The sequence below is a fragment of the Lagopus leucura genome, unplaced genomic scaffold, assembly GCF_019238085.1.
Source record: "Lagopus leucura isolate 7727_CA_CO unplaced genomic scaffold, USGS_WTPT01 253-3_obj-0_obj, whole genome shotgun sequence".
NCBI classification, from domain to species: Eukaryota; Metazoa; Chordata; class Aves; order Galliformes; family Phasianidae; genus Lagopus; species Lagopus leucura.
In genome coordinates this window covers 5398-19288 of record NW_024963032.1, presented here as the reverse complement: position 1 = coordinate 19288, position 13891 = coordinate 5398, and the positions used below count along the sequence as shown (strand labels likewise).

Below are 13891 nucleotides of genomic sequence, written 5' to 3'. Positions count from 1 at the left end.
TGGAATGGGGACATTGGGATGGGGATTTTGGGATGGAGACATCAGGATGGGGGCACTGGGATGGGGGCCTCAGGATGGGGACATCGGGATATGGGCGTTGGAATGGGGATTTTGGGATGGGAGCATTGGGATGGGGGTACTGGAATGGGGACATGAGGATGGACATTTTGGGATGGGGATTTTGGGATGGGGACATCAGGATGGGGATTTTGGAATGGGGATACTGGAATGGGGCACTGGAATTGGGACTCCAGAATGGGGATAGTGGGGAAAGGACAGCAGGATGATGGGGACACTGGGATGGGGACACTGAGGAAGGGACATTAGGATGGGGTCAGCAAGATGGGTACACTGGAGTAGGGATACCAAGATGGGGACGTTAGGACACGGATATTAGGATAGGGGGACACTGGGATGTCAGGATGGGGACACAGGGGTGGGGACACCGGGACGATGGCACTGGGATGGTGACATTTGTGCAGGGAGACTGGGACAGGGACACTTGGATAGGGACGTGGGGATGGGGACACCAGGATGGGGATGTTGGGATGGGGGTTTGGGGATGGGGGCATCAGGATGGGGACTTCAGGATGGGGATTTTGGGATGGGGACCTCAGGATGGGGGTTTTGGGATGGGGACATTGGGATATGGGCGTTGGGATGGGGATTTTGGGATGGGAGCGTTGGGATGGGGGTACTGGAATGGGGACATCGGGATGGGGATTTTGGGATGGGGATTTTGGGATGCAGATATCAGGATGGGGGTTTTGGGATGGGGATACTGGAATGGGGACATAGGGATGGGGACATCAGGATGGGGACATTGGGATGGGGATTTTGGGATGGGGGTTTTGGGATGGAGATTTTGGGATGGGGACCTCAGGATGGGGATTTTGGGATGGGGGTACCGGGATGGGGAACCCCCAGGACACCCCATTTCAGGGATCCTCCACAACCTGGGGACAGGACTCGCCCCACGTCCCCCCACGCGTGGGGTGAGGGCACCATCAGGAGCCCCGAGCCCAGGGTCAGCCCCATTCCGGAGGGTCTCTGCATCCAGGGCCACTCACAGCCTCTGTCACTCCAGCTCCAGGCCACTCCGTCGGGGCGAACGCCTCCTCCTCGCCCCGCGACAGCTCCGGCCCCTCGTCCTCGTACTCGGTGAGGTAGTCAGACTCCTCTAACGGGAGCAGAAGGGAGGGAAAAAGGGGGGGGTTTAAGGGCCTGAATGCAGCCCCCCCCCCCCCCCCCCCCCCCCAGCCCCAGCCTGCGAGATGGGCGCCCACCGTCCGCGTGTCCGTCCGACGGGTAGGGCTTGGCGGGCTCAATGCGGGAGATGATCTCTGCCAGGTCTGTGAAACCAGCACTGGGGTAGGTGAGCACCTATGGGGGGGAGAGGGGGGGTCTGTGAGATGTAAACCCCCCCCCATGGGAGAGGGGTGAGGATGGGGGGACATGATGGGGCGGAAGGGGGGCGAGGGGGAGAAAAGGGCGATTTGGGTGTCCCTTGTACTTGGAAATCCCTTCAGTGACCCAACGAGGGACTGGGGTGTCCCTGGGGACCTGGGGAATTTGAATGGCCCAGCAGAAATCTGAGTGATCTTGAGGATCTCAGGTGAGAAGGTTGGATGTCTGGGAGGGCAAGTGAGCATCTCTGGGGGGAGCCGGGTGTTCTGAATGTCCCTGGGAGGGCGAAGCAGGGACAGAAGGATGGACCAAGGAAGGATAAGCGACAAGGAGGGGACGGGATGGAGAGGAGTGGCCCAAGGGGGGTGGGAGCCCTGGGGCAGGTTCCCCACGCAGCTCCTGTTGCCCACAGCCCCCGCTGCCACCCGACTCACATCCATGCGTTTGCTCTCATAGAAGTCGGCCGAGCGCCGGTCCTTCACCATCTTCTCAATGATGTCACCCCGATTCCAGCCATCGAAGACCAATTTGCCATGCTGGTAACCCACATCCTGTGGGGAGAGAGTGTGGCCAAGGCTCGTTGGTGGCTCGGGTAAAACGAGGGATGGCTTTGGGAGGCTCGAAGGATGGCCCAGGTACCCAGCTGATGGCCAGAGCATCCCAACCCATGGCAAGGGCATTCCAACCGATGGCAAAGGGCACCCAACTTTTGCCTGGGCACCCAAATAGCGGTCGGGGAACCTTAAATGATGACATGGGGACCACGAATGATGACTCAAATGATGGGCAGGACACTGCCACTGACGGCTCGGGCATCGCAAATGATGGTGTGGACAAGCCTAGGCAATAGCTGTCACCACATGAACGGTCAGCGCACACAAATGATGGCTAGGGCACCCAACTGAAGGCTAAGACATCCCAGCCAGGGGCTGGGGAACACCAAAAACGGCCGGGACGCCCCAAATGATGGCCTGCTGTGCCTTGTTAATGGCTGGGGCCATTAACCAGTGAGCCATGCACCGTAACCGACGGGCCAAAACGCCGTCAGTGGTGCTTGGGGCACCCAACTCATTGCTGGTTGGTGAAACCTGATGATGGGACACACAGGTAACGACCTGGGTGCTCAAGAGGTGGCCGGGGCACACTGTTAACGACCAGGACACCCCAAACGATGGCTGAAGAACCCCACCAACCCACGCCGCCCCATTGAATGTCCCAAAGCCACCCCGCCTGCCTCCTCCGCCCCCGACTCGATGGAGTCGATGGTTGGACTCGATGATCTCTGGAGGTCCCTTCCAACCCCTACAATTCTGTGATTCTGTGATTCTGTGACTCACGTAGATCTCATCGAACTTGCCAAAATCCATCGTCTTGAAGCGGTCGATGGGGGGACGGATGTACTCACAGTACGAGCTGGACTTCACCACCTCCAGCTGCCTCACACACGACACGTACGCCAAGCGCGACTGGATCTCCGCCATGTCGGGCACCTGCCAGGACGGGGCGCTCAGCACCCTGCTCTGCCCCCACGGCTGTCTTCATGTACCCTTAATCCTCACCTTGACTTTTTCAGCCCAAGGGTTGAGGCGCTTCCAGAGCAGCCACCATCCCGACAGGCTGTCCCCGTAGTTGCACAGGTCTGTCTCGTCCTGGCTGCCCACGTCGATGGCAATCACCGTCTTGGCACCCATGTTGCGAGCGATGTCAGCTGCAGGGAAGGAGGGAGACGGGTTGGCAGGAGCACGGAGCAGGGCAAAGGGCCATTCCCTGCCATGGGCCGGATGGCAAAGTCATGCTGGGGCCAGCGGGGGGACAAGCGATGCCCCACAGGCGTTGGGTTTGAGGGCTGGTGGGGAGCAGAGCAGCGATGCCCATGGAGGGGGGACGGAGGGATGCAGGCAATTCTGTAAATGTGGAGGAACCCCAGGAGGACAGCTGGTGCTGAGGAGTCCGGGAGATGATGCAAGGTGGATGGGATGGGTTGAAAGGGGAGTATGGAGGTGCCCTGGGGGACACTTGGAGCTGGGAACATCGAGAGAGGGTGATGCAGCGGGGAGGAAGCTGGCTTGCATGTGAAGGAGGATGGAGACGCTCCAGAAGGTGCCAAAGACACCGAGAAACACGATTCAGGATGGCTGCACGTAAAGGAGAGCAAAGATGCCCCAGGAGGGCACCCAGCAGATGATGCAGGACAGAGAGAGGTGGCAAGTGAAGGATGGAGGCGTCCCGGGGAGGACAAGTGGTGTCAAAGACACCAGGAGGTGCTGGGAAATGCCACACACAGCACGAAGGGCATCTGGTGCTGGAGACATCAAGAGGTGTTCAGAAAATAGGTGGCCACGTCTTGTCATATGAAGGACACGGATGCCCCAAGAGGGCACCCAGGGAGTGCTGAGGACACCTAGGGATGATGCAGGAGGATGGAGACGCCCGGGGAAGGCGCACGGTGCCAAGGAGACCAGGAGAGGAGGACGCAAGCTGGATGGAAGTGCAGGAGAGCACCCGGTGCCAAGGAGACCAAGAGATGGTGCAACATGGAGGGGTGTTTTTTGTGCGTGGAGGGCGACGAGAGGACGCCTATTGCTAAGAGGAGATGCAGGATGAAGGGCTGCGTCCCGTATGCCAAGAAACATGAAGGTATCCTTGGAAGCAGAGGCCGACAAGACCCAGTGCAAGATGGATGGGCACCATTTGCATGGGAGCGAGGATGAAGACGCCCCCAAGAGGGCACCCGACACTGAAGACACCAACAGGCAAGTCAGGACTAGGTGGGACGGCCCAAATCCAGCCTGCGTTGCCCCAAAGAGCATTGAAGCCCCATCCCGTGGTGGCCGCGTGGCCCCAACCCAGCTGCCCACCGCTTGGGCTGGACCCAGTCACCACGGACGGACGCCTTTCGCACAGGAAGAAGATGCCCCAGGAGGGCAGCCAGCACTGAAAAAACCAACAGGCGACTCAGAACCGAGCTGGACGGCCCAAATCCAGCCTCGATGGGAGCTCGAAGAGCACTGAAGCCCCATCCCCTGGTGGCCGCGTGGCCCCAACTCAACTGCTCTGCACCGGGACCGGAGCCGGTGAGGGCGGTGGGATGCTACTTGCCTGGCAGGTTGTTGATGTAACCCCCGTCCATCAGCAAGTTGCCGTCCTTGGGGTCGCAGAGGGGTGGCAGGTACCCAGATAGGGTCATGCTGGCTCGCACGTACCGCCAGAGCGAGCCTGCGCCGGCGGGGAACAAATGCAGTGAGCACGGCTCGCCCCGCGCCTGCCTGAGCCCCCCAGGGGGCTGCCCCTCACCCCTGCCCTTGCCCAGGGATGTCTGCACCCCACGGGGGTCTGGTGGGCACCCATGGGTGGCAGAGGGGCCGTTTGCAAAGCTCCAACTGCAATGGGATACGCGTGATTTTTTTTGTTGTTGTTGGTTGGTTGGTTTTGTTTTTCTTGAGGAAACAAAACAAAAGAAAAGAAAAGAAAACAAAACAAAAAAAAAAGGAGCGTTTCTGGAGGGGAGCCGGTGGCCCCGGGAGAGGGGAGATGCTGACCTGGGACATTGTTAACATAGCAGCCGTCCACGAGGCAGTGGCTGTCCTTGGGGTCGCAGAGCGGAGGCAGGTAGGGGGGATAGGAGGCACTGGCTCGGATGTAACGCCAAAGGCTGCCTGCCAGAGGGAGAGGAACGGTCACGGGCACAGGGGGGGACGGGATGGGCACAGAGCCCCGGGGCTGCTGGTGCCATTTCAGCATCAGGAGAGAGGCGTGGAGGGGGTAAAGCGCTCTGTTCACGCCGGGCTGGGGAAGGGTCAGGGCTCGGGAAGGGTTAGGGGCGGTGAGCGGGGATTAGATGGCGTTAGAGGAGAGGCTGGGGAGAGAAAGCCAGGCTGCCTACAAGCCACCGCGTTGGCCCCGTGGACGGCTCAATGTCCCAGGTGAGCTCTGGAACCAGGCAAGGATGAGGGGCAGCCACCGCATCGTCCCCATCACCGCGCAGCCCCCGCCACCGTCAGCTCGTGGCCCCGCGCCGTCCCGACGCACCCAGCGCCACCGCACTGCCACCACCAAACTGCCATCATCGCGATGCCCCCACCGGCAGCACCCCGTCAACATCGTGACATCTCCACCACCGTCACCATATTGTCCCCATCCTTCCCTCCCCTTCACCGCCACCACGTTTATTTTCCCCACCACCTTCCCGCTGTGCCCCCGGCAGTTCAGCCCCACACCCCCATGCTGTGAGTGAGGGTTACTGGGGTTAGTGTGGAGCAGAGGTGTTAGGAGATGCGCGTGCTGGGGTGGGTTGCAGCTCTGCATCCCCAGTTGTGTCCCCGTCCCCACGTGGGACATGGGGAATTGCCAGGCTCTGGTGTGGAGCCGAGCTTTGCTGGTCAACCAGCACTGGGACACCACCTCCGTCCAGGTGACAGTGACATTTTTGGGGTGCCAGTGAAGAGGTAAATTGGTGCCGTAGAGCGTCCCCAGTTCCCTGGGGTGGCTCTTACCATCTGTGTGCACCCGCATGGCTGAGGCTGTGATGTCTGTCGTGACGTTGAAGTAGGGAAGCCAAAGGTCCTGCGGGGACGAGACGAGGTGGGCGACACCGTGAGGACAGTGTTGGTGGGGGTGAGGGGGAGACAGCTGGGACCACAGATTGGGGTGCAGCCCACCTCGATCTGCTTGTCCTGGAAAACTTTGTTGATGCTGGCGTTGAAGGCTGAGCCCGAAAACATGGAGGTGATGGGGTAGGTGAGGTCCAGGACGGTCGCAAACACCGAATTCATGCGCTGGAAGGGGAGGAAGAGGAGGAGGAGGAAGGAGGAGGATTAGAAGGAGGCAGAGGGAGAGGAAGAGGGAAGAAGTTGAGGAAGGGGAGAAAGAAGGAGGGAGAGGAGGAAAGAGGAGAGAGGAGGAGGAGAAAGTGGAGAAAAGTGGAGGACGAGGAGGAGGAAGGAGAAGATGAAGGAGAAAGAGGAGGAGGAAGGAGAGGAGGAGCAGAAGGAAGAAGAAAGGAAGAAAATTGAGAGAAGGGAGAAGGAAAAGAGGAAGAAGAGGAAGAAAAAGAAGCAGCGGCAGCTGGGGACGGCACCCACCTTGGCCCACTCCCGCGCCCGCTGCTTGGTGCGCACAGCGCTGCGCTCCTCGGCGTACAGCGCGCCGATGAAGGAGCCGATGGAGGTGCCACCAACCATGTCGATGGGGATCCCCGCCTCCTCCATCGCCTTGATCACCCCGATGTGGGAGCAGCCCCTGGGGGAGGAGAGGAGATGGGGCGGGAGAAAGGAAGAGGGATGAGAGGGGTCAGCAGCGTCACGGGTCAGTCGGAGTCGTTTGGGTCGGGAGGATGAAGGATGACGGAGCTCCAACCCCCCGCCAATGCAGGGCCACTGACCTCTGCATTTCACAGCAGCCCAGGCTGCCCAGGGCCCCTTCAACGGCCCCGAACGCCTCCAGGGACGGACGGGGCATCGCAGCCCCTCTGTTCAGCCCCTCCCCGCTCTCACAGCACAGCACTTCCAGCCTCCAGCTGCCCTCCCTCAGCTCCCAGCCGTTCCCCGTCCTGCTGCCGTCTCCCCTTGCCAAGAGCTGACTCCCCTCCTGGCTGCAGGCTCCCTTCGGGCGCTGCAGGCTGCAATGCGCTCGCCCCCAGCTCCTCTTCTCCGTGCTGACCGAGCCCATGCTCGTGGGGGGAGCTGGGACTCTTCACCTGGGACTCTTCGCCACCTGGCACTCTTTCTCCTTTCTTCTCCCTCCTCTCCTGCTCCTCTCTTTCTTCTCTTTCCTCCTCTCCCTCCTTCTTTCTCCCCTTCCTCAACTTCTTCCCTCTTCCTCTCCCTCTGCCTCCTTCTATTCCTCCTCCTTCCTCCTCCTCCTCTTCCTCCCCCTCCAGCCCAGCTCCCTCAGCCTGTCCTCACAGGGAGCTGCTGCAGCCCCTGATCATCTTCGTGGCTCCTCCAACCCTTCTCCAACAGCTCCCCATCTTTCTTCAGCCAACCCCTGGCTCCCCCATCCCGCCATACGATGCACCCACCTGGCTCCTCCACCACCCAGCACGAGGGCGATGGTGTTCCCGGTGAGCCCCCGCGCCAGGCGGGAGAAGTCGCTGTGCCGATCGGCGCTCTTGGCGAACACCTTCTCGTACATCTCTCGCTTGGGGATGGAAAACAAGCGGTGATGATGGCAGCAGAGGCACAGGGACGCTGGGGTTGGGGACACGGTGGCACCTACCAGCTTGGCGGGGCTGCGTCGGGAGAAGACGCGGCGCGGACACTTGATGTGCAGGTGGCCCGAGCACCAGCTCCGCATGTTGAGCCACTCAACGGTGCGCGATGGGCTGGGACCGTCCTCACGGTGCAGGAGGACCAACTGCTTCAATGCACGCACCGCTGTGTTCTCCAGCATCTGCTCCAGCTGTGGAAAACACCAGCAGCTTGGTCGTGGGTTGAGCACGTCACGTCTGCCCCGTTCTGCATTGGGTTGTCTGTGCCATGGCCACCATTGGGCACTGGGTTGTTCCTGCCATGCCCACCCCTTTGGAATTGGGTTGTCCGTGCCATGTCCGTCTCATTTGGCACCGGGTTGCCCCATCATGTCCACCCCATTTATCATTGGGTCGTTCCTACCATGTCCACCCATTTGGAGTTGGGTTGCCCCATTATGTCCATCCCATGTGGCACCAGGTTGCCCCATCCATGTCCACCCCATTTATCATTGGGTTGTTCCTACCATGTCCACCCATTTGGCACTGGGTTCCACATCGTGTCCACCCCATTTCCCATTGTGTTGTTCCTGCCATGTCCACCCATTTGGCACTGGGTTTTCCATCCATGTCCACCCATTTGGCACCAGGTTGCCCCATTATATCCACCCCATTTGTCACTAAGTTGTTCCTGCCATGTCCATCCCATTTGGCATTGGGTTGCCCCATTATGTCCACTCCATTTGGCATTGGGTTGTTCCTACCATGTCCACCCATTTGGCATTGGGTTGCCCCATTATGTCCACTCCATTTGGCATTGGGTTGTTCCTGCCATGTCCATCCCATTTGGCACTGGGTTGTTTCTACCAATTCCACCCATTTGGAGTTGGGTTTTCATGCCATGTCCACCCCATTTATCATTGGCTTTTCCATGCCATATCCACCCCATTTATCACTGGGTTCCACACCACGTCCACCCCGTTTGTCACTGGGTTGTTCCTGCCACGTCCACCCATTTGGCATTGGGTTCCACATCATGTCCACCCCATTTGGCATTGGGTTTTTCCATCCATGTCCACCCATCTGGAATTTCGTTGCCACACCATGTCCACCCATTTGGCACTAGGTTGTTCCTACCATGTCAACCCCATTTGGCATTGGGTTCCACATCGTGTCCACCCCATTTATCATTGGGTTGTTCCTGCCACGTCCACCCATTTGGCATTGGGTTCCACATCACATCCACCCCATTTGTCACTGGCTTGTTCCTACCATATCCACCCCCTTTATCATTGTTTTCCACATCACGTCCACCCCGTTTGTCACCGTGCTGCCAGCCCACGTCCACTCGTTTGCTGTTGGGCCGCCCATCCTCGTTACCCACGCAGCACCGCGTTGTCCACGTCACGTCCGCTCCGTTTGAAGCTGAGCTGCCCCTGCCACGTCCACCTCCCCGCACATCCCTCACCTCTCCCAGCGCCGGCTCCTGGTCCCCCAGCCCGACGATGAGGATGCAGTCTGCCTGCCGGATGCAGCGCACGGTCCACGGCGTCAGAGTGCAGTCAGTCTGGTAGAGCACGATGCGATGGATGTCCTCCTGCTGGGCCAGCCAGCCTGACAGACGATACTCGTGGATGCTAACGGGATGGAGGAGAACGATGGCACGGCGCTGGGGCACCGGTGATGCCCCTCCTGCTGACAGTTACCTGTCCAGTGCCGAGGAGCCGAGTCGGGCACGGATGATGTCGCTGGTGAGGACCAGCGTGGGACCTGGGGGAGGTGGGGATGTCATCAACCACAGCATCACGTGGCTGTGGTCACCACCAAACCACAGTTGTCATTCTTTGTGTGGCCGCCACAACGCTATAAGGCTCTGGGCACCACCTTGACATGGTCGCCATCGTCTGTGGCCACCAAGCATGCCGTGGGGCTTCAGACAACACCAAGCCATGGTCAGCACTGTTGTGTGGCCACCAAGCATGCTGTGGCGCTCCAGTCACCACCAAGCCACTGTCAACACCATCACATGGCCACCACGGAGCCACCTGGTAGCCATCACCACCATAACTGCGTGGTCACCGCCGCGCCACGAGGATTCCCCTCGCCACTGTTGCCACTATTGCATGGCCACCGCAATGCCTTGGGCTTCCAGTCACCACGAGCCACGACCACTGGCATCTCACGGGGCTGTGGTCACAGCTGTGCCATGGTCACCATCGTGACACAGAACCACGGCCACCTCTACTCCACGGCCACCACTGAGCGGTGAGGCTGCGGTCACCACCACACCGCGGTCACCCTCACCTCATGATGGCCGCAGTCACCGCCACGCCATCACTCACCGATGGCATTCAGTGCGTGCTTGAGCTCCAAGGTGAAGGCAGCCGTGGGCACGTCGTCACACACCGGCAGCACCGCCACCGTTGACAGGTTGCTGGTGGGGTTGGTGGGCTCCGAGCTGGAGGCCATGCCCAAACCAGAGCCTGCAAGAAGAGAAGATGCCTCAGAGGTGTGGTGTGGTGCCTCACAGAAGGGCAGCCCCTCGTCACCTTGTCCTCGTTGTCCCCTTGGGGACCCACCTGCGAAGGGGCCGCGGAGCTGCTGGAGGTTTCCCAAGATCTTTTGGCTCAGGAGGTGGATGAGACGGGTGACAACCTGTGGGAGAGCCATCAGGACAGGTCGCTGAGCCAGAGACATGACAGCACCCAAAAACGCACATGGGATGCCCTTCTGGTCTCGCTCCGTGGTGCTGACACGACTCCCACAGCTCCTCGGGGATCTCAGAGAACATCCCCGAAGGGCGCTGATCTTTCTCCCCCACCAGCCTTAACCATTACTTTAATTCTTTAAGATGGATTTAACGAGCATCAGAGCCATGAGCCAGGATGTCGGATGAGCTCCTTCCCCAAAGAAGGATGTGCAGACCCCGGGACGAGCATCACCAACACAGCTGGTCTCCAGACTGCAGCAGGATGGAGCCGTGGACACCACCAAACCACGGCCGTTGCCACCAACGATGCAGAACCATCATCACCTCCACCCCACGGCCACCGCTGCCATCACCACCACACCGTTACCACCTTCACACTGCAGTCACCTACACGCCACTGCTGTGCTGCAGCATCTCTCCAACCTCTAAAATATCCTAAATTTCGATGTCAGTGAAGCATCGCGGCTTTACAGGGCTCAGTCCTTCCCCGTTTCGGGTTGAGATCCATCCCAGTAACCCAAGCAACTGCAGGGATGCAGTCACGACTCCCAGCACAACCCAGTTTTCTCCCAGAGCAGGGCAAGATTTTGGCTGTACCTGAGGGTACCGACGCTTGATGTTGTTCAAGGTGCCTTCGGGCAGCTTGGCCAGCTCCGTGTCCCGCACTGCGTGCACCGTGGTGGCACGGGGCTGCCGGGTGAGCGCTTCCACCTGGGGGTGATGGCACGTAGATCAGACGAAACGCCAAGACGCCGCGTCCCAGCCCCGGCCCAGCAGGGCTCTCACCACGCCGATCAGATCCCCGCGGCCGTATTCCCCAATCAGCTCCTTTTTGCCGCTGCCCTTCTGGATGACGGAGCGGAGCCGCCCGTTGAGCGCGATGTAGGTGCAGTCTGACTTGTCACCCTGCCTGGGGACACCGAAGGGGACGTCAGCCCCCCCGGGGTTGGGTCCTCGTCCAGCCACAAGTGTGGGTCACCCACCTGTAGAGAGCCCGGCCGGCTTCCACCGCCATCCAATCGATGGCGAAGTCCATTTGGCGCACGAAGGGCGACATGCGGGTGACCACGGTGTGGGCGACGCTCAGCACCACGCTGGGCTGCTCCCGCATGATCCTACGGACCGACAGCAGCTGGGGGACGTGGCGGCGACCCCAGCAAGTGCCACCGTAGGCGCTGAGCCCCGTCGCCCTATCGATGCAAAACGCTGCCCCAAATCCCCCCCCCTGCTCTTCGTCGGCACTCACTCGTAGAAGTCCGACTTGGAGATCTTGAGGAAGGTGCAGTCGCGGTTGGCCTTGATGGTGAAGATGAGGGGCTCCCCGGTGAGCACGGCCAGCTGCCCCACCATCTCCCCGGGCTGCGTCAAGAAGAGGCAGACGTCCTCGGCCTTGTCGATCATCCTCTGGTAGACGTGCAGGCAGCCCCACAGCACAAAGTGGAGGCTCACGTCCTGCCAGAACAGCGCCCCATCAACCAGGACTCACAGGGCAGAGGCAGGAGGAGCAGAGCCCCATGGAAACACGGGGCAAGGGGAGCAAGGCGCTGCGCCATTCCCCCAAAACCCAGACCTACTTGGTCCCCTTGACGGGCAATAACCGTCCCAGCTTTGGCGTGGTGAAGCAAGACGCGGTTGTTGAGAAGAGAAGGGTCCTGGGAGAAAGAAGGGTGTCACAAAAGGTGATGGGGGCCATGAAAAAGCCATGGAGGGCCACCACAAGGTGATAGGAGCCATGGAAAAGCCATAGGAAGATACGATGAGATGATGGGAACCATAAAAAATCCATATGGGGCCACCACGAGGTGATAGGAGCCACGAAAAAGCCATAGGGGGCCACCATGAGATGATGGGAACCATTAAAAAATCCATGTGGGGTCACCATGAGATGAAGAGGCCATGAAAAAGCCATGGAGGGCCACCACAAGGTGATGGGGGCCATGAAAAAGCCATAGGAAGCCACAATGAGATGATTGGGAACCGTAAAAAATCCACATAGGGCCACAACAAGATGATTGGGACCACAAAAAATCCATGTGGGGAGATTGTGAGGTGTTAGGGGCCATGAAAAAGGCATAGGGGGCCACCATGAGGTGATGGGTGCCATGGAAAAGCTATAGGAGCCACCACAAGGTGATAGGAGCCATGAAAAATCCATAGGAAGCTATGATGAGATGATGGGAACCGTAAAAAATCCATATGGGGCCACCTTGAGGTGATTGGGACCACAAAAAATCCATGTGGGGGCCACCACGAGATGATGGGGACCATGAAAAAGCCACATGGGGCGACCACAAGGTGATAGGAGCCATGAAAAAGCCATAGGAAGCCACAGTGAGATGATGAGAACCATAAAAAATCCATATGGGGCCACCACGAGATGATTGGGACCACCAAAAATCCATGTGGGGCCATTGTGAGGTGATAGGGGCCATGAAAAAGGCATAGGGGGCCACCATGAGATGGTGGGGGCCGTGAAAAGCTATTTGGGGCCACCTTGAAGTGATGGGGGCCATGAAAAAGCCATAGGAAGCCACGATGAGATGATGGGAACCATAAAAAATCCACATGGAGCCACCACACGGTGATGGACACCATGAAAAAGCCATAGAGGCCATCCCAACAGGGCCCACAAGACACTGGGGACCACCGTGGGGCAACAGACCCACCAAGAGGCCGCGGGGGACCACCACAAAGTCCCAGGGACCACCACCACAAGGGAGCACCACGAGGTGACCCCAAAGCACCCCGAGGCCCCCAGGATCTCCCTCGGTGAGCTCACCTCCACCTTCATGAGTTTGACCAACTCTTGCTTGGCCGCCTCAAAGATGGAGCTGGTTTGGCGACCCTGGTAAGGCTCGAAGGGACAATCCGCCACGGCTGGGTCGTCCTCGCAGCTGTACCTGTAGACGCCCGACGGCTGCTCCTCCACCGTCACCGACTTGCGTTCCTTGGGCTCGTGTGAGATGGACTGCGAGGACGAGGGGACGGATCCAGTGTCGGAGTCGGGGGGTGGAAAGGGATGGAGGGGGGGTCTTGGGGGCGCAGTCCTACCCGAGAGAAGGCAGCCAGGGGGCTGCTGCTGTCCTCCTGCAGCGACACTGAGATGCGGCCGCGCTCGTAGGCCATGTCGAAGTCGGAGCGGGGACCCTTCTGGATGCCTGTGTCCCACCGGGGAGGGGGCAGGGGGGTCACCAGCAGCAGGAGGTGGGCGAAAATGGGGTGGGAGGAGTGGGGGGAGGCGTGCATGAGGCCAAGGATGGGGGGAATGCGTGACGCAGAGGGGATGCACAACCCCACGGAGGATGGAAAAGCCTATGGGGGAATGCACGACCCCATGGAAGATGGGCAGCCCCATAGAGGGGGGCACAATCCCTTGGAGGGATGTGTGACCCTATAGAGGTTATATGGCCATAGGGGGGGACGTGTGACCCTATAGAGGTTATATGGTCATAGGAGGGGATGTGTGACCCTATAGAGGCTATATGGCCATAGGGGGGGATTTGTGACCCTATGGAGGTTATATGGCCATAGAGGGGGACATGTGACCCTATGGAGGATGCATGGTCATAGGGGCGGATGTGTGACCC

The 13891-nt window shown here is 59.7% G+C and overlaps 1 protein-coding gene across 10 annotated transcripts in view; it reads right to left on the bottom strand.

Moving 5' to 3' along the window:
• The window catches only part of PNPLA6 (patatin like phospholipase domain containing 6), a 19867-nt gene that overhangs the window by 635 nt on the left and 5341 nt on the right, over positions 1-13891 (bottom strand). For 3 of the 10 annotated variants that reach the window (XM_042891086.1, XM_042891088.1, XM_042891096.1), the window contains 20 exons: positions 13356-13462; positions 13084-13272; positions 11879-11956; positions 11551-11756; positions 11288-11419; positions 11091-11214; positions 10902-11015; positions 10174-10249; positions 9937-10077; positions 9301-9364; positions 9063-9231; positions 7624-7806; positions 7427-7545; positions 6489-6645; positions 6066-6182; positions 5901-5970; positions 4947-5063; positions 4507-4623; positions 2967-3115; positions 1973-2897 (listed from right to left, as the gene is read on the bottom strand). In XM_042891086.1, the coding sequence (XP_042747020.1) occupies positions 2316-2897; positions 2967-3115; positions 4507-4623; positions 4947-5063; positions 5901-5970; positions 6066-6182; positions 6489-6645; positions 7427-7545; positions 7624-7806; positions 9063-9231; positions 9301-9364; positions 9937-10077; positions 10174-10249; positions 10902-11015; positions 11091-11214; positions 11288-11419; positions 11551-11756; positions 11879-11956; positions 13084-13272; positions 13356-13462 (3011 nt within the window). In that variant the 3' untranslated portion in view covers positions 1973-2315. The other 7 variants (XM_042891091.1, XM_042891095.1, XM_042891090.1 and 4 more) reach the window with 5 other exon arrangements.